At 55.2% G+C, this 24652-nt stretch overlaps 1 protein-coding gene across 1 annotated transcript in view; it reads right to left on the bottom strand.

Annotated features, from left to right (window-relative positions):
* UNC13A (unc-13 homolog A) overlaps positions 1-12993 on the bottom strand; it is a 129395-nt gene extending 116402 nt beyond the window's left edge. The window contains exon 1 of the mRNA XM_075123302.1: positions 12759-12993. Coding sequence (XP_074979403.1) covers positions 12759-12780 — 22 coding nt within the window. The 5' untranslated portion in view covers positions 12781-12993. The remainder of the gene's footprint in view (positions 1-12758) is intronic.
* Between the last annotated feature and the right edge of the window lie 11659 nt (positions 12994-24652).

The raw sequence follows: 24652 nt of genomic DNA, 5'->3' as shown, positions 1-24652 counted from the left end.
ACCCCCACACTATGCAGAGGAAACATTAAGAACAGTCCCGCTCCGTCACACACACCCTCTACACTGGAAGTGGGACTCATAGAGGAGCTGCTGAAGTGGCTGTATACTAGCTGGGATTCTCCCAGGAGGCAGGGGAGTCCTGAAATGACAGCATCCACTGGCTCTGGGCCTCCAGCTCAGCACACATCAGGCCTAGTGCATGGGAGAGTCAGGCCTGCTTTGCACAGACGTAAGTAGCTCTGCCAGGGGTGAGGCTGGGGGGGTGAAGGTTGGAGGGGCGGGGCAAGTTCAGGCGTGTTGCAGGGCAACTACACCCCATCCCCCTTTGTGGGGAGAGGCAACGGCGTCGTGGCACCACGGTTAAGTCTGCCTGCTTGTCCTTAGCCTCAGGGCAGTACAGCCCAATGGTCAGAGCCAATACAGTGGCCCTTGATGGCAGGGCAGTGTGATCCAATGGCCGGAGTCAATATAATCGCCCTCTCACTCAGGCTGTATGGCCTAGTGGCCACAGTCAGCGTGGCTGACTTCCTCAACACGGTTGTACGGCCCTAGTGGCCAGAGTCAATGAGGTTGCCCTCCTTAGCAGTGCTATGCATCCGAGTGGCCAGAGTTGGGGAAATGGGCCACTACCTGGGGCAGGGGTGTGGCGGCCATGGGAGGGGGACCCAGGCCCTCCCTCTCCAGGGGTCCCAGCCAAGGGCCTGGCAGGGGCGAGTGCGTGTGCCACGGAGTCAGCGGGGATCCAACTGAAACATGCTGACTCAAGATCCAGTTCTGTAACTGGTCCACTGTCTAATTCCCCTGGGCTACTTCCGACTGTATTTCCTGATGTTGCGGTTTGGACACCTGCGGGTTCTCCGATCTCCTCAGCTGGCACTGCTCCCGGCAGCTCCAACCTCCCTTGGGTGTCCACAGATATCCGGGCATCTGCCTGGGTCTCAGCACCTCTGGTTCCCATGGTCTAGAGTTTTGACTACTCCCATGTTGGAGCCTGCAAGGTGCATCCTTCCTCTCCAGCAGTCAGCCTAGAACGAGGCAGGGCTGCTTCCCTTTATAGGGAAGTGTGGCCCAGCAGGGGCGAGGGGGCACGGTTTCAGCTGCCAGGAGTGCTAGCTTAACCCTTTCATCTCCAATGCGGGCAAGTACACCCCATCACAAGGCTGTTAAACAATAATAATAAGACCTAGCTCTGATCAGTAGGTCTCAAAGTGGATCAGTGACTTTATCCCCATTCTGCAGATGGGGAAACTGAGGTACAGAGAGGGGCCGTGACTTGCCCCAGGTCAGTGACTGAGCCAGGCATAGAACGCAGGTGTCTCAAGTCCCAGCGCAGTGATCTATCCAGTAGACAACACTGCCTCCTAAACAAGGCTCAGCAGGGCCCACTGTCCTTTCCCTTTGCCTGCCTAACTGCATGGACAGCAGAGGGGTTCTTCCCACTCTCCCCGGGGGTGGCTGAGAAGGGAACTGGACCCACAGGGAGCAGTGGGTTGGGTTTGATCTGTCCTACCATTCCAGCCGGTTGTACGGGTGGCATCACATGTGGCTAGACAGATGGGCGAGGTGACTGAGCCAGCGGTACCAACAATATCTTACTTGGCAATTCTCTCCCTGTTGTCTGACAGTGCGGAACGCGGCCAGACCTGAAGGGGGGTGTTTCACCCCCACTGTGCCCCGGTCCAGACAATCGCAGGTGGGGCCGGACACTGGATCCCCATGTGAGAGTGTTTGTGACAGGGAAGTGTGAGCTAATGGTGAGAGGAGAGCACTGGGAGTCCGACAGAAACGTAGGGTTAGAAGGGACCACCAGGGGCATCCTGCCTGACCCCTGCCAAGATGCAGGATTTGTAGACACGGGAGATGTGTGGTTAGAACAGGGGAATGGGAGTCAGGATGCTGGAGTTGTCATCCCGGCAGTGACAAGAGGGGAGTTATTTTGCTTCTCGTTGCTCTGTAAAGGGGGTATAAATTCCTTCCTCCCTCGCAAGGTGTGCCGCGTTCCCTGAGGCCTGCAATGTACCTGGAGAAGGATGAAAGCAAGGAGCTCTGGCTCTGGGGCGTGCAGTGTGCCCTTGCCTAGCCTAGGGAAGTGTTTTCCATGCTGAATCCGTCCACCTGCCAAAGTTTAAGACGAAATGTCTCCCCTTCCCTCCCCCAACCCTGTTACCGAACTGGGTCTCCCTCCGAGTACAAATGGACTCCAGAAGATACAAGCCAGGAGGAACTCGCTGAATCTCTCAGGGCCCTATCGAGCACCCCAGCACGGGTGTTAGCTGAGCCACGCTGCACCGATGGCTTTGAGCCGGGGAACGGAAGAGGCCAGCCCAGCAGTTGCCGCACTTTGGCTAACCGCTAGCCGCCTCCCTGGCTGGGCAGCAGGCTGCTACAACAGGCATTGTCTGGAGCTAGATCAGAGACAGCCGTCAGCTGTGTGAGCAGTCTGGCTATCACCGTACCCCAAAGCCACCATCCGAGGGAGAACCGCGCCAGGACGTCTAATGAGCCACTGTGTGAAGCAGCACGTGGCACAGTGCCCGTGCCCAGCGCCAGCTCTCTTCAGCTGCCTGCTGACTGGAACCCCAAGCACAGGGAGTCACCCTGAGATCTCCAGCAAAGAAATCCAAGCAACTCCTTTCTCTCAGCCTTGTGTGGCGCCGATCTGCCCCAGGCCCCACCCTTTGGTAGCAAGCAGGCAGCCATGGCCTGGTGAAGGGTCCATGGGGCTACGTTTTGATCCGGGCTGTTGTTGCCGGATGATAAGCCTGCTCCATTAGCCTAGCCGGCGGCCAGTGGCTGGACAGGAGCGTGACACCCTGGGGAGGGACGCATGGCTGGAAGAGTGGGCCAGCGGGGAGCTGATACGTTCCTATGTGGTTGGGTTTACAGCCCATCGGTTGGAAAGCGGCGAGCTGAGATGGGGTAAGTGCAAGGTGTCTGGGCAGGTGGATTTCTGTGGCAGGAGCCCAAAGGCCGGGTGTACAGTGGCCACAAGGGGCGAGAGCAGCTTTGGGTTCCGTGTGGTCTAGTGGGTAGGACTCTGGCTGGAGAGCTGGGTTCTAATCCTAGCTCTGCCACTCCCCTGCCGGCTGACCTGGGGCAAGTCCCTGCCCCTCTCTGTGCCCATTTGCCCTTTGTGTCTTTAGGCGGGAAGCTCTCTGGGGCAGGGATTGTCTCTCACTTGGTCTGGGCAGTGCCCAGCACAGCCAGGCTTGGAGCCTGTAGCTGTTCCTTTAAAACGTGACATTCATGCTCTTCTGTAAGAAGGGTGCCCGGAGTGAGGGGGAGATGAGCCAGAGCCTCCTCACCTCCAAAGAGTTGGGGCACAAAATTAACACGCTCCAAATGCAAATTTCATTCCTAGAGCGTGGCGCGCTCCCAGGCAATTCGCTTGCTGCTGAAAGGCAGCCCCTTTCCCTCAGCTATGTAATAACACTGAGCAGTTACACAGAGCTTTGCTGGCATTAGCTCATCCTCTCCCCAGGAGAGGAAGAGTATCTCCATTTTACAGATGGGGAAACTGAGGCACAGAGTAGGGACATGACTTGCCCACGGGCAGACAACAGGTCTGACTCCCAGTTAGCCTGACTCCCTGCAGAGGCAGATATGGATGGAGGGGCTTTAAGCTTCCTCAGTACTCCCTGCATTCTGGAGTAAGTTAGAACAGCCTCGGGGCTGCTCTAATCTATGCTTTTCCTCCGTATGGTCCCTCTGGGGGCCAGTGAATGGTGGCCATGCCCCAGATCTTGCTCCTTATGCAAAGGGCTGGGAGCAGGGCTTGCTGGGGGAGGGGGGGCAAGGGAGCATTTGCAGAGGGCCATTCCTGCCCACTTTACAGCCCCCTTACACTGACAGGGTGATAGACAAGGCCCTGAGCATAAATGAGATGGGGGTCCAGCCAGTCTGTGCTGTTAATGATTTGTACTGGGTCCCCCCTGTGCTGGGGGCTGTACAAAGAGGCAGCCCCTGTCCCAGAGAGCTGGCACTCTACGAACATGGGTGGTAGAACTGGGAATAGACCCCTGGCCATGCAGCCAGCCTAGAACTCTCCTGTCGACATTCAGCCCTGGCTTGTTCCTTCTGATTATGTGGCCGGTTCATTTTCTGTTGGAACACATGGCTCTGGGGGCTCATTCTGCAGGAAGTCGAGCATTTGAACAATTCCTGAGCTGACAGGCCCCTCCGCTCTGGGATCTGCAGCATGGGACTTGCTCCACAGACTCCACTGTTTGAGTCAATTGCAGGGTTTGAACTTGTGCCGGGGGTTCAGAGGTACAAGCGAGCACTGGGCATTCCTGATTCTCCGGGAGCTCCCAGCCTAGGATCTCTTCCCAGCCACCCAAAGAGCACTGAGAACAGACACTTCTGCACATGCAAGCCCAGCTCCCTTCCTCTAAGCATCAACGCCTTCCCTCAGTGCCCAGAGCGACAAGCTGCAGCGCAGAGGGGAGAGGCCCGGTAATTGTACTATTAAAAGGAGCGAAAATCATTTTTTCCAAAAGCAAAATCAATGCCGGGAGAAGGCAACCAAGAGAGAAACCAGCCCAGTGCCAGTGATGGGAGAGGAACTGTGTGGCCCTGCTGGAGTGGAACAGAAGCAAATAGAGCAATAAGTTGCGCAGATGCCAAACTGTGTGAATAATTAGGTAGCCTGAAAAGAGGTCAGTCCCAGCTTCATCCCCTCCCCGCCGGAGAAGTCATTGGCACTAGAATCACCACATCGAACTACGGGCACCTGTGCTGAGAGCTGGGACCTGAGCTCGCTGGGTGATGGAGATGGGGGTCCATGTGGAGACAGACGCTAGAGGACGATGCGATTGACTGGACTTCCTCTGCTGATTGCTGGTTTGCTCCTGCCCACCCTCTCTGCACCTCCACCTCCTTCTGCACCTACCCCTCCCACCTTCCTCCCTCCTTGCCCCGCTCTGCAGAACCACGGGGGAAGGTGAGAACCGTAGTCCTGATCAGCTTTGTCCGGCAGGGGCATCACCTGGTGTACATCGGGCCATGGTTCTGCTCTTGAAGTCTGATGAAGTGCAGGTTGGACTTCACCCTTTGAGTCAATTGAATGGTGGTGAAGGTTTCTACATTAACCACGGTGGCAATGAGAGACAATCTCCAGTGTGGGCAGAGGATGCTCCCCTCCATACTTCCCCAACAACACACCTCCATCCTGACTGCCTCTAGCAGAGACAATTCATGCTACAGCCTCATTCATCTCTCGACTGCCCCGCTCAGATCACCAAGGTTGGGCCCAGCTGGTGCCAGATGGCAGCTTGGGCTGGGGACCCCGGTCAGCTAGGGAATGGATGGAGACCACCACATCCCTTAGCATCTCAACCTACCCTCAGGCTGGGATCCGCAAAGGGAGACAGGATCCTACCTCCCACTGACTCTGGTGACCAGTAGCTGACAGCTGCTATCTCGGGGTGTGTTTAATGCCCCTGCAAGAGCGGCCAGGCTAACAAGGCCATTCCTGGGTCCCAGCTTTCACCGCACCTGCCTTTAGCTGCGCGCTACGTACCTTACAGGGCCAGAACCCAGGCTTCCCGCACCCAGTGCTCCCTGGCACGCTAATGCATTGGGCCCAGAAAGGACGTGTAAGGGAACCCACCAAAGCTCCGATCCCCCGTCATCGCCTGTCCCTGGAACTTTGGGACTTGATGGCCGCAGGGGTGGAGGCTGGCCCCACGCCTTTGGAATTCACTCGCCTGCAGAAATACAATGGAGCAGGAACCCGGTGACTGTGAACACAAGCTGCACGATCTGCCCAGACCCTCTCCATGGATAGGATTCTGATTTCCTAGGTGTCTGGTTCAAGCAGCAGGGAACTTGGTCCTAGATCTTCAATTGTATTTAGGCGCTTAACTCCTATTGATTTCAGTGGCTCTTTGGTGCTACCATGAAGGCTCTGGGCCTTGGTCTCTTTTACTAAGTTTGAGTATCTTAAGCCTTGTAAAGCCACCCAGAGAACACAGTCGTGGGCTCCAAGTGGGGTCAAATCCTGAATCCTGTTTTACTGGAGTCACAGGGGGTGTTGCTGAGCTATGGAGCAAGCCAGGGCTCAGTTCTCCTCTCTCTCTCTGGTGTCAATCAGGAGTAACTCCATGGAAGCCAGTTTACAGTCTAGGTCCATCAACGGGTATTAGCCAGGATGGGCAGGGATGGTGTCCCTAACCTCTGTTTGCCAGAAGCTGGGATTGGGCAATATGGGATGGATCACTTGGTAATTCTCTGTTCTGTTCATTCCCTCTGGGGCACCTGGCATTGGCCACTGTCGGAAGACAGGAGACTGGGCTAGATGGACCCTTGGTCTGACCCAGTCTGGCCGTTCTTATGTTCTTCTGTTTAAACTCACTGTGAGAGCAGACTCAGGCCCCATGTAAGGACCCTGGGAATTTGTCTCTGCTTCTGACTGAGCCAGTCGTTATAGATGTAGGCCGGTGTGTGTGTGTGAGCAGCTGCTTCCTCAGCTGGTGTCAATCAAAGGCCATGAGTTACGCAGCAGCTGAGGAATTAGCTCCCCGAATTTGTGCTATTGATACTGGGAACCGTAAGCCAGTTCTCCACTGCCGGGCAGCGCTTGGTATCTGGGGCACAGAACAAAGGGGGTAAAATGCGGCCAAATGCGAACGGGGAGCATTTGGGGCAGGCGTAACTAGGAGCACAAGGCAGAGACAGGGCTCAGAACCTTCCTGCTCCTTTCCTGCCTGTCCCTGTGGCTGTGGCAGGCCCAGCTTTCCACTCCAAAGCAGCTGCTTGGCTTGGGCTGATTTTGAATTGCGTTTTGTGAAGGGATGGCCAAGGGAGTCTTTTAACCCACCCGGGGAGAATAGCCCCTCCAGACTCCCCCACCCAAACCCTGCTGCGACGCGAAATTTGGATGTTGAATTGACCCACCTGAAGTTGTTTTAAGCCTCTCAAAACGAGGGCTTTGAACAAACATTTTGCAGCGTCCTACTATTACAGACACTTCAGGAAGGCACTTTAATAACGTCAAGAAAACACCACCGCCCAAGTTCCTATTTATAGGATGCCTGGAAGTAAGAATCCACAAAGAAATGACTCCAACGTCGCACTGGTGCTAAATATATTCCCAGGAGCTGTCATTGTGTCAGGCTGGCAACTAACCGCCCCGTTCCAGGAGGAGGCCCCCAATCCTGCATGTGGCCCATACCAGGGGCCCCATTGGACGAGTGGGTAGGTCGGATTGAAGGATCAGTGCCTTAGTGAGCAAATAGAGATGGCATTGTGCAGTTGGGCGGGTGAGAATCCATTGTCTAAGAGGCTCACCAAGGAAAGGGTGGCCTGGGAGGTGGAATTCATTCATGTGCAGAGGGCCCTCACAGGCTCTGTGCATGTAACCAAGACACCTCCTGGGGGTGGAGTTCCGTCCCATCTAGTGAGACCGAGACCACTTAAAGAAAGAGATAAAATGAATCTGCTTTATAGCCTTAGCTAACAGGCAGTCGGCTTTTAGCTCATGCGGTAGAGGCTCATGAATGACACTCCAGAGGTCCTGCCAACCGGGGTCTGTCCGCGTTACATGTGCACCAGCAAGCCCCCTTTGGAGGATGTGAGTGGCACATGGGCCTTCCTCGCAGGACTGGATCCCACCCAGTCGGAGGAAAGGAAACAGAATCAGGCCAACTGTGTGAAAGAGTGATTTCTTACTGTTCTATGTATTTCAGATACCTAGGGCCAGATGCTCAGCTGGTGTGACTGACAGGTCCACCAAAGGCAATGTGACCATGCCAGTTTACACCAGCTGAGGATCTCTCTTCCTCGATTTAAAGTGCAGTGGAAAGGACAGGCATATCTTCCAAAACTGGGTGACTGGGCAAGAAAATGGCAGACGAAATTCAATGTTGATAAATGCAAAGTAATGCACATTGGAAAACATAATCCCACCTATCCATGCAAAACGATGGGGTCTAAATTAGCTGTTATGACTCAAGAGAGATCTTGGAGTCATTGTGGAGAGTTCTCTGAAAACATCCACTCAATGTGCAGCGGCAGTCAAAAAAGCAACCAGAATGTTGGGAACCATTGGGAAAGGGAGTGATAATAAGACTGAAAATATCATAATGCCACTCTATAAATCCATGGTATGCCCACACCTTGAATACTGAGTGCAGTGCTGGTCACCCCATCTCCAAAGAGATTAGAACTTGGAAAAGTACAGAGAAGAACAACAAAAATGATGAGGGGTATGGAACAGCTTCCATATGAGGAGAGATTAAAACACTGGGACTGGTCAGCTTGGGAAAGAGATGGCTGAGGGAGGAGATGACAGGGGTCTATAAAATCATGGCTGGTGTGGAGACAGTGAATAGAGAATTGATATTTATCCCTTCTCATAAACACAAGAACCTGGGGTCACCCAAAGAAATTAATAGACAGTAGGTTTAAAATCAACATAATGAAGTACTTCTTCACACAACACACAGTCAACCTGTGGAACTCATTGCCAGGGGATGTTGTGAAGGCCAAAACAATAACTGGGTTCAAAAAATAATTAGATCAGTTCATGGAGGATAGGTCCATCAATGGCTGTTAGCCAAGATGGACAGGGATGCAACCCCATGCTCTGGATGTTCCTGAACCTCTGACAGTCAGAAGCTGGGACTGGAGGACAGGAGATAGATCACTCGATAATTGCCCTGTTCTGTTTATTCCCTCTGAAGCACCTGGCACTGGCCACCTTCGGAGGATAGGATACTGGGCTAGCTGGCCCATTGGGCTGACCCAGTATGGCTGTTCTTATGTTCATCAGACGAGATCACTGATCAGCGCTGGCCTTGGTTTTTTGTGTCTCCTGCATTCATAGAGGTCACGCTACACCCCAGTTTGCAGCCCTGGCTATTATTGTGCTGTATTTCATTGTAGGACCCACAATGGCAAGCAGAATATAGTCCTCCGCTGGGATTTCTGGGGGCATCTGTGTAGGGCTCCGGCTCCTGTTCAGGATTCGAGGAGAAGATTTAATTCAGAGCGGGGAGGCATGGGCAAGAGTGAACTGACTCTATCAGACACGGAAGCAAAAATAGACTCAAAAACTGGGAGGACTGTCGTCATGTTACTTCCCAAAGTTGCAGCAAGTGCATCTGAAGCCGCTTAAAGATGTGGGGCCAGATTCTCAGCTGGCGTCAGTGAGGTCACGCCACTGGAAGGCCATCGATTTAACCCAGCTGAGAATCTGGCCTTGATCCTTTTCCACCCGGAAGCCTGCCCAGAAAAAACGGTGAGGCGAACCCTGCTGAGCCCATTGTTAATTAAGCTTGTGCATTCAAACAATCTAACTTGTTCTGCCCTGGAGCTACGGTGCCTATGAAGGGCTCTGAAATAAATGACAGTTAAGCCGAGTTGACGGCCCCCTGGAAGCTGTGCTCGTTAAAGAAAGATGCTCAGAGCTGTCAGTCTTAGTCAGAAAAGCAGGCGGGGGTGTGGCTCATGCCCTGTTATTTAAATCCTCCAGCCCCATGCATAAAAATAAATATGTGCCATCAGATTTCTTGCCCTACTTTTCCCTGATGCTTTTAAAGTGACATTAAAATGCCAGTGGCAGAGGCGAGTAGTTTAGCAAAGGTCTGGTTTGACTTCCGAAGCTTCCAGACTTGTGCTCCTTTAACGCACCTGCTGGGGGAACTTGCAAACCGCACGGAAAAGAAAGGGAAAGGCAGGGAGAAACCAGGGCAAAACCAAGAGCCAGGTGCAATGGGCAGCCGTGCGTGCTGGATACCTAATGCCGGGATGGGGACAGGTGGGTCCCCCTCTCAACTGAGGGGGAGGAATCACTGAGCCCAGAGAACCCCGGACGGTGTCCACCTGTGCTCACGGGTGTCTGAGGAGTCAGTGGACCCTGCCCAGAAGAATCCTGCTTGGAGGCATGATCAGACGAGGGGCTGGGGACGGGAGCCACAGTCACAGAGCCACCCCCATCCAGCTTCCTCTTCCTGGAGTGAGGGTTGGCTGTCTTGGCCAGCGCCAGGAGGAGGTTGACAAGGAGGTCTCATGACTTTGTGGGGCCAGGGATGGAGTGTACGCTAATAGGGGTGATGGATTCTTCCTAACAATGTGGGGAGGGGCACAAGTCCCTGCCCCCTCCATGGCCCCGCCCCACGGCTTCTCCCTGGCCAAGCCGGAGCCGAGCAGGGGAACGGAGCCCAGGCTCCTCAACCTGCCTGGGGAGGTGGGTCCCAAGACCAGCCCCGGCCCATGTCCCCGCCCAGGGCAGGTGGAGGGCCCATGGCTTCCCACAGCTGCCCACGCAGCTCTTACCCCGACCTGGCTTCAGCTTCTGGCCTGGCTGGGGGCGGGTGGGGTCTTGGGGGCCAAAGAGCAGACACCGGGCCATGATAAGAGCAGCACGGGCAGCTATGGGGAGACCCTCCAACTGCCCTGCGGAGGGACTGGGGGGTGGGAACACAGACCGGGGGTTGCTTTTGGGACCCCTACCCCCACCCCAGGCAGGTGGAGGGTCCATAGCTCCCCACAGCTGTCCAGGCTCCCTGGGCTGGGCTCCAGCTTTTGGCCAGGCCTGGGGGGCAGGGCCTTGGGGGAAGAGGAGGGGCAGGGGGCTGTGGCCATGGTGAAAAGTGGATGGGCCATGACCCTGTGGCCCCTCGGTTCCGGTCCCCCTGACGCTAATCCAGGAGGTGCAGGGCAAAGTGCAGCTAGAACCCCAATGAGCCGTTCTGTAGGAGCGGGAAGAGGGGCTGCAGCCTGGCAGGGCAGGCGTCAAGGGAGTCTGTGAACCGCGCCACATACACACCCCTGCTCATGGCTCCATGGCAGAGCCGGGGCCCAAGGCAGGACATCCGTGCCATATAGGGAAGGCACTCAGAGCCTGCCAAAAATCGAAGGCTGCACCACCCAGCAAACCACAGGACGCCATCCTCTGTAGTGAATTCATTCATAAACTGTTCTCAACAGAAGCCTGTCGCTGGAGCACACCGAACAATCTGCGCCGTGATTTATAGGAGAAACCTTTAATAATAAGAATCCACCCCCCCTTCCCAGCACACCCCGCCCCCTCATCAATCCACAGGGCGCCGCAAGGCAGCAAAAGGCTATTTCCCCAATCATTTATGGCAGGCTCTTTATTAATTTGCATGCATATGCCCAAGGCTCAGGGGACTGATCAATGGAACATGTAAATAGAGCAGTGTAATTGGATCGGATGGGCTGGCCCTGACTCTTTCCGGCTGGCATGGTGGGAAAAGGGGGTGCTTTATTCCTTAACATTTCTATGGGTTTCCTCCAAAGGCAGACACACGGCTTTGAATGCAAAGCCGATCGCCTCCAGAAAGGTCTGCTGGGACAAGCTCTGGTAAGAGGGCATCATTTGTGTCATCCCCCTCTTCTTCCCCTCCCCCCATATGCAATTTCTTTCAGTGCACCTGCCAAATATGCAAAGACCGTCTAACAATGCCAGCTGGGTGTTCTAGACTGGGTTGGGTTTTGTGAATGAAGCTGCTGTGGGGAAGGCTCACACACTGCTGAGCGCCCCGGCTTTCAGACGGGCTCCATGCAGTGGCATATTCAGCCGGGAAGCCAGCACACTGGGGGGACCACTGCTCCCTGAAAACAACCGAGCTTTGCCAAATAAACATCTGTCTAAATCCTGGAGGTTGTCCCACCGAGTGCTTTCAAAGCAGGATTAGTGTATGCGAGGCATAGTGCTACTAGCCAGCCACCTCCCTCCCCACTGGGACCCTTTTCAAAATCATAAAAAGGCTCCTAAATTCCATGCTCCACATCCTTAAAAGTTCAGCCCCAGCCAGCAGCTTATTCTCGATCCCTTATGACGACATTGCTAGTTCTTTGGAAATGGATCAGAACAAGAATACCGACACGTTTAACATTAAATGGATGTACATGGAAAACCCCCCCCACTCCCTCTCTCACACACACCCTCAGATGGGCTGTAAAATGCCAAGTATAAACTAAGCTATCTTTCCAAATGTCACCTCTCAACTTACTGACTTCAAAATGAATAAAACGGCATTAGAAAGACAGGTTTGGAATTAATATTGGTTCAAAAGGAGAGAACCCCCCCCCCCCCAGTGCATTAAAGAGAAGGTGCAAATCACTCCTCGCTACAAAAATACAAAAATAGCTTGCCAAAAAAAAGTGAAAATCAATTCTGGTATAAATTAGCAGTGCAAATGCCCTGCACAGGATTAACCATCATTGCAGAGAAAGCAGCTCTAGGATTAACCCACATTCAGCTGCCCTCTTTAAATCCCAATAGTTAGACTCTAACGTGTAATAAATACCAACCCCATCCACCCGCAATAATCGCTTCCAAAAAAATCCTACGGATCGGTCGCTACAGGGGGGCAGATAGGAGCCATTCAATGCAAACAAAAATGTGTGGGTCTTGCAACGATTTCCATCGACTTCCTCCGTTATTACAAAGGCATCCTAAAGGCAAGCACACACACACCCACAAATTAGCCATGTGCTGAAGCTGGGAAAGAAGGAAATGGTCTTTCAGCTGCCAGAGTGGATCATTTATTAAATAGCCCCATTTCACGCCCTCCCCCCACCCCCCAATTCCCTCGGTCAGTGTCTGTTTCTAATGCTCTGTTCCTGCACCCATTAGCTGGGTTCATATATCGACGGAGCCACTGGGTTGCAACACACACAGGTCGACTCCCAGCTGTTAAGCAGCCGAGCAGTATGAATCGCACATAGCTACCCAATCTGTGTGCCCGGAGATATAATAGAGACACCCGCTCTGGTCCTTGCCTTACCTCCAACGCAGAGCAAAGACATGTTCCGTCCTCTTGTCTGCTACCACATGGGCTCCGGGGGACTTCTGAGTGAGCCCTTAGCTGGGTGCCTGCTTGGGAAAGGGTGTGTGCTTGCTAGAAAATTGCATACTGCTCCATCTGCCTCTGTGTGGGCTGCTCCTCACCCGGGTCGCTAGCAGCCAGCCATTTTGTTTCAGCACCGAGGCCTATGGACAGCTCCTGACGTCAAGCTGATGAGAGGCAGGAGGCGGGTGTACTGGTGGCAGCTGATTAGCTGGGGTTGGGTCTATTCTTAAAGGCACCCAAGCTGGCTGTCAGTGGAAGTGTGTGTATGAATAATGCACATCCAGAGAATCCCCTTGGCTCGCCAGCACCGAAAGCACTCGCAGGCCGTGGGCCATCGACCATTACGTACCTGGCTTTGGGACCAGATCGCCCCCCACCCCGCAGCTGGGCTACTGTTCACCTGAAACCTGCTTATTTCCCCCTCTGATGCATGACTTGGTGTGCTTTCTGGGGCTGTCTGTGTGTGTGGGGGGGTCCGGTATCTGGACCAAGGAGGTCTGGGGAGGGGCCTGCTCTGAAGAGCACCCTGTCCAAAGAGCATCAGAGGGCTGGGTGTCTGTGTCTGGTGCTCACTCCACGTCAGACTGGCTCAGCTCAAGAATAGAAAGATCCCTCCCGCCCCGAGAGGTGAGGGCCAGATTCACAGCTGCTGTAAAACAGCCTGGATCTGCTGAGTCTCTGTGGTCCCCTGCACCCTGCTATGTGAGTGCCTCCCAAACATTTGCCTCCCAATGCCCCTGCTGGGTCAGCAAGTCTTAGCATCATCCCCATTTGACAGAAAAGAAACGGAGGCACCGGGACTATCCCAGGTCACACACATTGTAGCAGCTTTGGAGTGGGTTGCAGGTCTCCAAAACGCCAGTCCCCTGGCTTAAGCACAAGAACATCCTTCTCCCCTCTTCCTGGACCCTCCCCCCACCCCACGGTGCTATCTTGTGACCTCATCACACCTCCTGCCCTGAGTGACACCTGTGCAAAGCCCACTGCCAGGGTATACAATGGGGGAGGCCACAGCGGGACACGGACCCAGCAAGGATAGCTATAAAAACCACACTGGGCTCCTTAGCAGCATGCTTTAAGCACTGTCTTACTAACACTGCTCCTCCCGGCTCATGGCAGACCCACCCCTTTCTTCAGGCCACTGTAAGCACGGCCCATCTTCCCCTGTCACCGCAGGTCATGTAACAATTCTGAAATGCAGGCCAGATGGGGTCTGGCAAAGCTCAGTGGAATGGGCTTAAGGGCTGCCTGGCCCTTCTGCTGGCCCTCTGCACAGGGGCAAATTTCCCACCCCGACAGCAGCTCCTCTGGGTACGATGGTGCCATTTTAACTTTGACACTTTTCAGCAAAGAGCTGGATCTTAGGAACCAACTGAAATCGTAGCATTGTTTTCTTGCACCCTTTTGGACCCCTCTCCCCCGATGGTGGCTCAGCCTTCTAGCCCTCTGTCTAGTCCATTGCATGGCTTGGGGTGGCAGGTTTCCCCACTCAGGCTGTATCAATCCACCTCAGCGCCACATTTGGCTCCTAAGTAGCCCAGGCTCAGCCCCTGAAGAGTCTGGCAGACGGCTGGCTTATTCAGCTGCTGATCTGATCACGTGTCTCCATGATTCGAAGCCCTCCAAGGCTGCAGTGTCTGAATCTCCCAAATAAGGATGAATTTCCCCCAAGCCTGTGGGTCAGTGTGATTAATCTCATTTAACAGATGGAAAGAAGAGACATTAGGAAGTCAGTCCCACTGGTGCCTTACCCACAAGGCATCACATACACCCCCTGCTAGCACCAAGGAGCCGGCTTTTGGGGTCTCCTCTGGCAGGTTCCCGTACTGCTCAGCGATGGCTTGGAGGCCGTCTATGGAGTGGCTATGACACCTCCAGTGGGCCAGGTGTCAATGCTGGCTCAGGTGCACCCCTGGAGCCTGATCCCCTGTTGTGATCTGGGCCCTTGTCACCCCTGCAGCAGCACAACGAAGCCATAAAGCGGATGTACCCATGGCCACCGGGGCAGTCTACGGCACCGGGGAAATCCTGGCTCTGCGCCAGCCCCTTGGCAGTCCCTGGTGTAGCTGGGCGGGAGGGTATAGGAGTGAGATTGAGGACATGGCTGGAGCATTGCTGCACCCTGGCTATTCCTAGATGCCGGAATGGCCCCTGGGGGTCCCCTTGGGGCCCTAGGCAGGTGAATTAGGGCAGCGAGACTGCTGTGCTGAGGGCAGGCTCCATGACATGGGCAGCTTGCCGGTGGCGGAAAGCCCTGAAGACTGAAGCCTCGAGCTGATATTCTCCAAGGCCAAGAGGGACCATTGTGATCACCTGGCCTCAGCTCCTGTATAACTCAGGCCTGAGGGCTTCCCCAAATCGCTCCTAGAGCAGGTCTGTTAGACCAACATCCAATTGGGCTCTAAAACTTGCCAGTGGTGGATACGCCACCACGACCCTGGGTAAATTAAATCCACAGAACAGACCCAGCATGGGGTGGGGAGCAGCTTCCCCTACTGTACCCCGACTCCGAAACAGGCTGAGATGTGGGAATCTCATGAGATAGATTTGTTTTTAATACTGTCTCATTCCCTTTGAAATTCCTGCTTTCCTGCGGGCTTATGTGAAGCCGCTGGAAATACGGTTAGGAGGAAACAAAAGCAAAAGACACACGTAGGGCCTGAGTTTTCACTGCTTTGCACTTTGTGTCATCCTATACACCTGGGGGTAGCAGGTCGCCACGGCAGCACAAGGATGGCCCGATGGGCAGAGCCCCGGGTACCAGTGCTCCATAGGCACTTGGCTGCTGACTCCCTGTCTCCTGGGATGAGTCAATGGGAGTTAGGTGCCTAGATACATCTGAGGAGTTGGGCCTCAGTTTCCCACCTGTACAATGGGGATGCCGGGCCTGGCCTGCCTCCCAGGGCTGTTGGGAAAGTGTGAGGTGCTCAGATGCTTTGGTAATGGGGGTCATAGACATGGGCGACGGGTATCAAAGGCCAGGGCAGGCTGAGCCTCCCCTGACCCAGCCAATGGCCCTGCCCATGTTCCGCCCCAAGGCCCCACCCTCCCTTTCCCTCTCCCCTGAAGCCAGTACGGGCTCAGCTCCAGCCAGCAGCCTGGACCTCAGACCAGCTGCTGGCTGGGGTGGCCAGGGGCGGCTTGGGCCAGCCTGGGGGTCAGGCCAGTGGCTTGGGCCAGCACTTGAGTCCAGTGCGGCTGGGGAGGCGGACCGGGCCTCCTCCAGCCGTGGGGGCTCAGGGGCTCACCTGCCGCCCATGGTCATATAAGCACCTAAGATAGATTTCGCACCGGTGCCAATGACTGCACAAGATGCAGGACACAAAGGAGAATGAGCTACTCCCTAAGGGTCGTGTTCACAGGTATTAGAGCCAGAAGGGACCCTTCTGATCATCTAATCTGGTCTCCTGCATAGCACAGGCCAGAGAATGCCAGAGTGGCTCCTGCAGCCAGCCCATACCTCATGGTTGAGCTAGATGCGTCTCTTTTAAAAACCATCTCGATTTAAAGGCTGCAAGTGATGGAGGATCCACGACATCCCAGCACAGTCCAGCCCATCCTGGTCTCAGCGCACAGCAGTAACAGCAGCCCCAGGGCAGATCTCGGAGCCACTTTCAAATGAAAAGGGTTGGCTTGGGTTGGGTTGTTTTTTTTTAAAACCCCAAACTACCCAGCCAGTCTGACCGTGTTAAGTCAGACAATCCATAACTCAGTACGGGCTGTACTGATCTGCCCAACTGCGGATCAGTCTTAATGCCAGGCAACGGGAAGCCAAGAACACTGTGGCATCCTTCGAACATGCATTCACCCGCAGTGTTTGCAGGAAGAAAGATTGACTGGAAATAAACAAATGGGACAGTCAGCTGCTTCTTTGTTCATATAAGGAAGGTGGCTCCGGCTGGGGGTGTGGGCTCCAGGGTGGGGCCAGGGATGAGGGGTTTGGGGTGAAGGAAGGGGCTCCAGGTTGGGGCAGGGGTCTGGGGTGCGGAGGGGAGGTTTGAGGGCTCTGACTGGGGGTGTGGGCTCTGGGGTGGGGCCAGGGATGAGGGGTTTGGGATGCAGGAGTGGGCTGGGGCAGGGTGTTGGGGTGGGTGCATGCTCTGGGAGGGAGTTTGGGTGCAGGAGGGGACTCCAGGCTGGGGCAGGGGGTTCAGGGTGCGGAGGCCCAGCAGCACTTACCGCAGCTCCCAGGAAGTGGCCGCCAGGTCCCTGCAGCCCTAGGTGCATGGGCGGCCAAGGAGGCTCTACACGCTGCCCTTGCGCCCACGGGTGCCGCCCCCGCAGCTCCACGGGGGTGCAGTTCCCTGCCAATGGGAGCTGTGGAGCCGGCCCTGAGGGTGGAGGCAGTGCACAGACCCTCCTTGGCTGCCCCTGTGCCTAGGGGCTGCAGGGACCTGGTGATCGCTTCCGGGAGCCGGGCCGAGCTAGGGCAGGCAGGGAGCAGACTTTTAACAGCCTGGTCGGCGGTGCCAACCGGGGCCGCCAGGGTCCCTTTTCGACCGGGCCTTCCGGTCGGAGACCAGACGCCTGGCACCCCAGGCTGGACTCATGCAGCAGCCACAAGGCCGAGGCATACGTCAGCCAGACATCTGGGAAGTAGCTACACAGAAGAAATGGGTCCAGACTCCCAGTCCCTGAGCTGGGACAGAGGTGGGGACAAGGGTGGCTTTTAAGAATTCCCCCCAGCCCTGCGCCTTGTGTCATCATGGACACGGGGTAAAGTAAGGGCGGAGCAGGTACAAACCCCCACCAAGTCAGAACGGTAACTTGCGGCCCAAGGGGCCCAGCTGACACAGCCTGCCTCTTTGGGCCCCTGGAGTGGCTGAGATCCAGGAGTCAAGCTGTGTTCAAATCCCAGTGGTGACCTTGGACAAGTCTCTCACTTGCTCGTAACCTCAGTTTCCCATCTATAAAATGGGGATAATAATTGGTCCTTTGCTTTGTCTAGTTCATGGGGCTGGTCAACATTTGCATCCGATGAAGTAAGCTGTAGCTCACAAAACCTTATGCTCAAATAAATTGGTTAGTCTCTAAGGTGCCACAAGTCCTCCTTTTCTTTTTTCCATTGGAACTGTTTCCACCCCCCCCCCCCCCCGCCCCCCATGAAGAGTGCCTGCTCTCAGCCCCCAAACCCAAAGCGTTTCAGCGGAAAAGGAAATCATTTTGGTTCTCAGCCTAAATGCAGGGACATTAAAATTGTGCTGAAAACCTGTCGGCCCAAGGCTCTTAGAGCGATAACATGGGGGAGGGAATATCTGTTACGGGACCAACGGCTGCGGGTGAAAGAGACAAGCTTTTGAGCACCACACAGCTCTTCCTCAGGTCTTCGGGAGGAGCCCTGCAGAGCTCGGAAGTTTATCTCTTTCCCCAGTGAAAGTTGGGGCAATAACCGATCTCACCACCCCCTCTCCCCCCGTCTCTGCTGAACAATTGACATGTTTGGTGCAAAATTTAGACAAAACCATTATTTCGTCAGAAATTTTTGCAGGAACGTAGCCCACCCCCCATCTTTGACCAGCTCTGCTATTTAGACTGCAGGGTCTTTGGGGGGGGGGGGCAGAGACTGGCTCTCACCCTTTGGTATGTACAGCACCCTGCACAATGGGACCTCCCACTCTCACCTGATGCCTCCATGTGGTGCTGGGAATAACGAAAGCTGGTGACTTTAGCAAGGACATTGAAATCAGAGGAAAACCACGAAAATCTCCCTATTAACATGAGTGTTTATTTTCAAGCCAAGTCCTAAATGTTAACCCTACCTTCCTTGCCTCTGTCCCTTTAAGAAACCAGACTTCAACCTTCCATACAGTGTGTGGGAAAAGCTCAGCAAATCAGCATCTGGTTTAAATTCCCAGTCCCATCTGAGTTTTCTTGTTTAATTCCATTAAAGGCTCCCTGTGAGCGTATAAACCAAGCCACCAAACCAGGGCCACATGCCTCCCAGGGATGCCCAGGGGAGATTTCAGCTGTAATGGAATGCAGTGCCGGGGGGCTAGTGGCTATCATTTATGTTGGCCAATGAATATGGATGGCCCTTGAGCGGAGACAAGAGCAGTTCTCTCCCGGCCCCCAGCCCTATCCGTTCTTCCTTTGGAGCAGGGCAGAAGTGACCCTCCGCTGAGGAGGAGGAACATCTTGAAACAGCTGTTCATCGAATCACTCCTTGGCCAAGACAGCATGAAGTGGGGGTGGGGCGGATCTGCTGGGTGGTAAAGACAGCCCCCCCCCGTCCCCCCCCCAGTACACAGAGGAGCATAGATTTTGTGGCTAAGGCAATAAACCACCATTAGGAGACATGGGGTCAATTCCTGCCTCTGCCACTGACTCCCTGGGGCATCTTGGCCAAGTCCCTCAATTCCCCAGCTGTACAATGGGGTTAACAGCTCTTTTCAGAGCGCCGTGGCTGCCTTCTCGGTTCGGCTTGTCATTCTCTGGGGCAGGGGCTGTCTCACTCTAGCACAGTCTCAGCTGTGGCTGCTGCAATGCAAAGAAACCAGGACTCCCAGCTGCACAGGAATGGCTCGCAGCTCCTCCACAAGGGATTAGGAAGCCGCACACCCTATTCCGCTGCAAGTACCTGGAGCTAGGCGGGTGGGTGGAGCTGGAATTTGCCCAGGACACCCGAGCTAGTGTGATCTTTGAACAAAGGCAACCTTGGCTTTGAATCTCCCCTAGGAGGACCGGTGCTGCACCCCCAGCTTTGGAACAGTCTCTCGGAGGAGTCTCTGCCGTGTGCCAGACCCCCACGGGCTCCCACTCTTCTAGGAGTGCCAGAACTGGGACCGGCTGACAAGGGATGGATCAGACGATAAACTGCCCATTTCGGTTCATTCCCTCAGCAGCATCCGGCAGAGACAAGACACTGGGCTAGATGGTCTGACCCAGTGTGGCCGTTCTTACGTTCACTCCTGTGTCACACCCGGAGCGCGGTTCAGCGAGGCCTGAGAGAGACGTGTGCACTCCGCAGGGATTTCCGCACCATGCCAAGCATTGACAGTGACGCACATACAGTGCTGTCGGAACAATCGGGTTGATTAGTCACCCGGAACACAGCATGGGGAGTCCTAGGCTTGCACGGCGGGAGGAAGGTTAAAGCACAGATCATCCTGCTGAGCCCAGAGCCCAGCCAAGCTGTCAGGAACCCCACTGTTCAGCCTCTGTGTTCGGTCAGCTCCCAGGTCAGAGCCCCCCGACTCCTTCCAGCAGCCAACTCCTGTCCTTCCACCTCACCCCTTCCCACCCCTTTAGTCTCATGCTGGGAGGGGTGGGGAACCCTCCTCCTTCTGGGGTGTTGGATGCTGGGTGTCAGTGTCATGGGGACTGGGTTTTCCATTGTATTCTCAGACCCTCCATTGATGCAGGGCTGGCCTTCACCCATCCTATTAATTGGCCCATCCTGGCTCAGACTGCCAGGAGACATTCATAACTTGTCTCTTAGCCTGCCCTCAAAGCAAACAGTCCTTCCCCCACCCCACACCGGGTAGCCATGTGAAATACAGGGGAAACTGAGGCACTCATAGGATTCATGAAAACATTACAGAACGTTCCCCCTTCGTCACCAGAGGTGGCAGCACCTCGGGGACCAGTACCCTCAGTGCCGCACTGGGTCCTGAAATGGAGCAAATCACCAGCCGGCACATCCCCTCACAGCTGGGCATGGCGCTGCGGTGACAATGCCTGACAGCGGCTTGGTGCTGTGGCAGTCAGTCTCTTCTCACAGCTCCAGCCCTCAGGCCAGGGCAACTCATAATCTCTCCCCTTCCGGGGCCAGAGATCTCACAACCTGCATCGGGTCATCAGCTCCAGCAAGGGCTCTTCAGTCCCTCCCACTTCTTCCCGAGGAGGGAGTTCCTATCTGTCTGGGGATGGCCCAGGAACCCAGCCCGGATCCCAGGCCACCCTCTCCTCTGGCTTCCAGCCCTGGGACCCTGCATTTAAGCAGCTCCCTACAAGCCCCCACTGCGTCCCCAGACTGTTCCTACATCCACGTGTCCGCGGACACCTTTCCCAGGAACACGTCCTCCAGGCCTGGGGTATACGCTTCATACCACTGGCCTCCTCTCTCCATTCCCCCCTCCCATTGGCCCTGCAGTCCCCCTGTATAGGAGCCACCCAGCCTGGTTCTCCCCAGCTGGGTCTAATCCCCTTGGGGCTACTTGGGATCTCTGGCTCCCTGTACGCCTGTCACTGCCAGCATGGGGTTTATACCCTGCCCCCCCATCACAGTTCCAGGAGCAGGGAAGGAGCAGTATGCACTGGCTCACCCCACCCCCACAACACCTGGCTTTTCCTCCCAGGTCTCACCTCCATGCACTAGCTAAGCTTCTCCCTGCTCGTCTGGGGAAATCAGGGGTGCTCCCAGCAGGAGAAGGGGGCTCGTCAGGCTATCTGGCTATGTGACTTTGGTACTTCCCACTGCCGGCTCTTCGAACCTAGCTCCAATTCCTCCGCTACTGAGAAGCGACTCATGAAAAGAGACAGGCCGTAGCCCTCTCTAGCACCCCTCCACACACTCAGCCCAGCTCCCTGCACTGCGGTCGGGTGCGTCACTGTCCTTCGCTCCTCCACCCTGCGAGCTTGTATTCGGGCCCACCAGGCCTTCGATGCACCTCGCCACCGCCAAGCCCTGGGCCTGGTAAACTGGAACCTCATTGATGGCAAGGCCAGATGGGACCATTGTGATCATCCCATCTCTGAGCAGCACAGCCCAGGCCAGGGGGCTTCCCGGGGTTAATTCTAGGGTGAGCTGAAGCAGATCTTTAAGTAAAACATCCAGTCTTGATTCACCAATTGTCAGTGATGGAGAATCCATCGCAACCCAGTGGTTAATTACCCACCCTCTGATATGCATCCTTCCCTACCACCCAAGTCACAAACCCTTCAGAACACTAGTAAATTCTGGCAGCTCATGGACTGATCAGCTGGTCATACAATCTATGAGACCCTTGGGTGCCTTCCTCCCTGGTCTAGAGGTTATCACACAGGTGTGGGAATCAGGTTTGTGAGTCCTAGACCCAGCTCTGACTCACTGTTTAGCAGTGGAGTCAGCTTCTGTGCCTCAGTTTCCCCACCTGTAAAAAGGGGATAATCTCTCCTTCTGCCATGGATGGGGGGTTGTGAAGCTTCATTCAGGGCACACAGGTGCTGGGTGTACTGTCCTTTCCCCAGGCTCGGTCCTAGGACACCACATTTCAGTGAGGTGCAAATGGGAAGGGCTAAGAACGTGATTTGGTTTCATGCCCTCTCAGGAGGTGCAGCTAGAAATCTCTCGCTCTCTGCTGGAACCTGACCCAGCCACACAGGTCACAGAGCCTGCCTTCAGAGGTGCCCCAAACCCATCCACGGGGGGATGAGGGGACGGGACTCTGAAATACCAGGACTGTCCTTCCCCATGGCTAGTGGGTATTCTAGACGATGCTGCATCATGCAGCTGGCTGTATTGGAACCTACCTAGAGCAGTGGTGGACTGCAGCAGGATCATACCATCCAGAGGCACTCTCCCCTCTTGGGACTTCCCCCATCCACCTAGGTCGGGAGCCCCAGATTTAGGAAGATGCCCCTCCTCCCCCAAACATATGTGCAGGTGGGACTGGGGCCCTGGGATGCAGTGAATCATTAATGGAAGTACCCAAGAGAAGCTGGCCCCGGCCCCATTATCACGCCTCTGTGCTGGCACAGGTCTGGCATGGTCACCCAAGTGTGTACAGAGGGTGGGTAGGACACAGGGGATGTTCTAGACGGCACAGCCTGGGCTCTGCCCAATGGCTGGAAAATGCGTTGGGAGGAAGCTGTCTGCCACGTGACTGCAGCGCAGCTATGGGGGAGATGCCCAGGTCCAAAAGGAAGCTCCTACTGCATCTTGCAGGGAACCACCTAATGGCCAAGTCACCACTGATGGGTCCTGTGGAACATGGGCAGGGGGGAGACCCCAGCCCAGACCACTAGCTGACACCCAGTTCAAAGCATCCAGCCTCTCTTCCTCCTCCACCGTCCGGAGCATAGATTTGCTCCCGGGGCTATGCTGCTCCATGCCCAGAGGGGCTGGGCACTCCCTAACCTGCGAGACGTGCAGGACCCAGCCCCAAGTTATGAATGGTCTCTGGCTCAGATGGACCTCTGCCTCTCTGGAAAGTTTTTTGCGAATGGCAGTGGCCAAACCACGAAAGCAGTGCCCCTTGGCCACTAGATCATAATGCAAAGGGCAAAGCCATTAAAGCCAGCGCCTCTCTCATTTGGCCTGCGCTAACAAACCCCAAATTGAATTGCCAGTCCTCTTGGGAAGCGTGTAATGTAATTGCCTTTGTCTTCGGGAAAACGGAATGTCCCTTGGGTTCCATGCCATCTGGACAGCAGCCAGTGCCCCACAGCCCATGTCCTGGTGAAACTGCCCAGAAAACACCCCTCTGACTTGGAAGCTGCTTGGCCACGTTCAGCAGCCTGTACATTCCCCCATCCTGTGGGTGACAGAGCAGGTCAGAACTTGTGCGTCTGGTTCAGTGCCCGCGGAGGAAGCTGGATGCATCAGCAGCCTGGACCTGTCTGCTCTGGCCACCTGAGTCATGGATGGATGCATCAAAGGTGATGCAGCGAGGCCCGCTGACGAGCGGAAGGCTCAGCAGAGGAGGAAGTCATTAGGTTTTATCAATGGAACATTATAAATCATGCAGTTTGCAAATTTACTCTTCCACATTATCATTCCCAGCATTTAATCCCCTAAGTGCAGGAGACAATCCTGCGAGCATGGCTGCCGGGCAGCTGACAGGATGTTACTATCTGGCTTACAGTAGCCCAGGGCACAACAGAGATCAGGGCCCCATTGTGCTGGGAGATGCAGAGCCACAGAGTGAGAGCTGCCAGCCTAGACAGACAGCCCGGATAAAGCTGGGGAGGGGTCACGCAGCAAGTCAGAGCCAAGGCCAGAATCCAGGTTTGCGAAGTGTCAGCCTACTGCTTCCCCCACTAGACCATGCTGCCCCTCGCTGGCTGCAGCCTCTGTACTCACCAATACGTGGTGGCCATACACATGTTCAGCCCCTAGGCTCATAAGCAAAAGGCATCTCTGACCTGAGCTTCAGGGGAATCACCATTCCCAGGGGCAGGACTTGGATCCCTGGGGACTCCCAGCCACTGGAAGGAGACATGATTGCATGCCCTGGAGCCGGTCAGAGAATCCAGCCAGCAGAGACCAGCAATGGGCCACTACTAGCCATCGCACTGCAACTGGCTGGTGCAGTAAATAGCCAGGAGATGCGACCACCAGGATTCGTTAGGCAACGTTCACAGGCTCCCTTTGCACATGCCCTCCGACCTCACTGTGCCCCTCAGCCAGGTAGTACAGGACACGATAGGGCACTGGACTGGGATTCCGGAGACCCGGAGTCTATTTCTGGCTCTGCCAATGGCCTGCTGGGTGACCCTGGGCAAGTCACTTCCCCTCCCTGTGCCTCAGTTTTCCCATCTGTAAAATGGGGATAATGATACTGACCTGCTCGGAAAAGTGCTTTGAGATCTCCTGATGAGAACAGCTCTGTGACTATCAGTGTTGACTAGCAGAGATCTCCTTCAGCTCAGGGGTTAGCAATTAATGTGCCTAAACCCACGGCACCTGCGTTCTAATCCTGCTGAGCGTTAGCTGGTGTTTGGCACTTAGGCTTCCTCTCGCATCCCAGTCAGGGCCCTGGGAGTGAATCCCTGTGGCCCCCAGCTGCGCAGGGATGATCCTGTCTCAGCGGAGGGAGAGTTTATCATGCCATCAAATATACATGCCATGTATATTTGATGCCCTCCCATGCTGTGTTGCACACTTTGGTGCCCTGCACTCCTACAGT

Source organism: Caretta caretta, chromosome 25 (assembly GCF_965140235.1).
Source record: "Caretta caretta isolate rCarCar2 chromosome 25, rCarCar1.hap1, whole genome shotgun sequence".
Lineage (NCBI taxonomy): Eukaryota > Metazoa > Chordata > Testudines > Cheloniidae > Caretta > Caretta caretta.
This window is presented reverse-complemented; position numbering and strand designations above follow the sequence as displayed.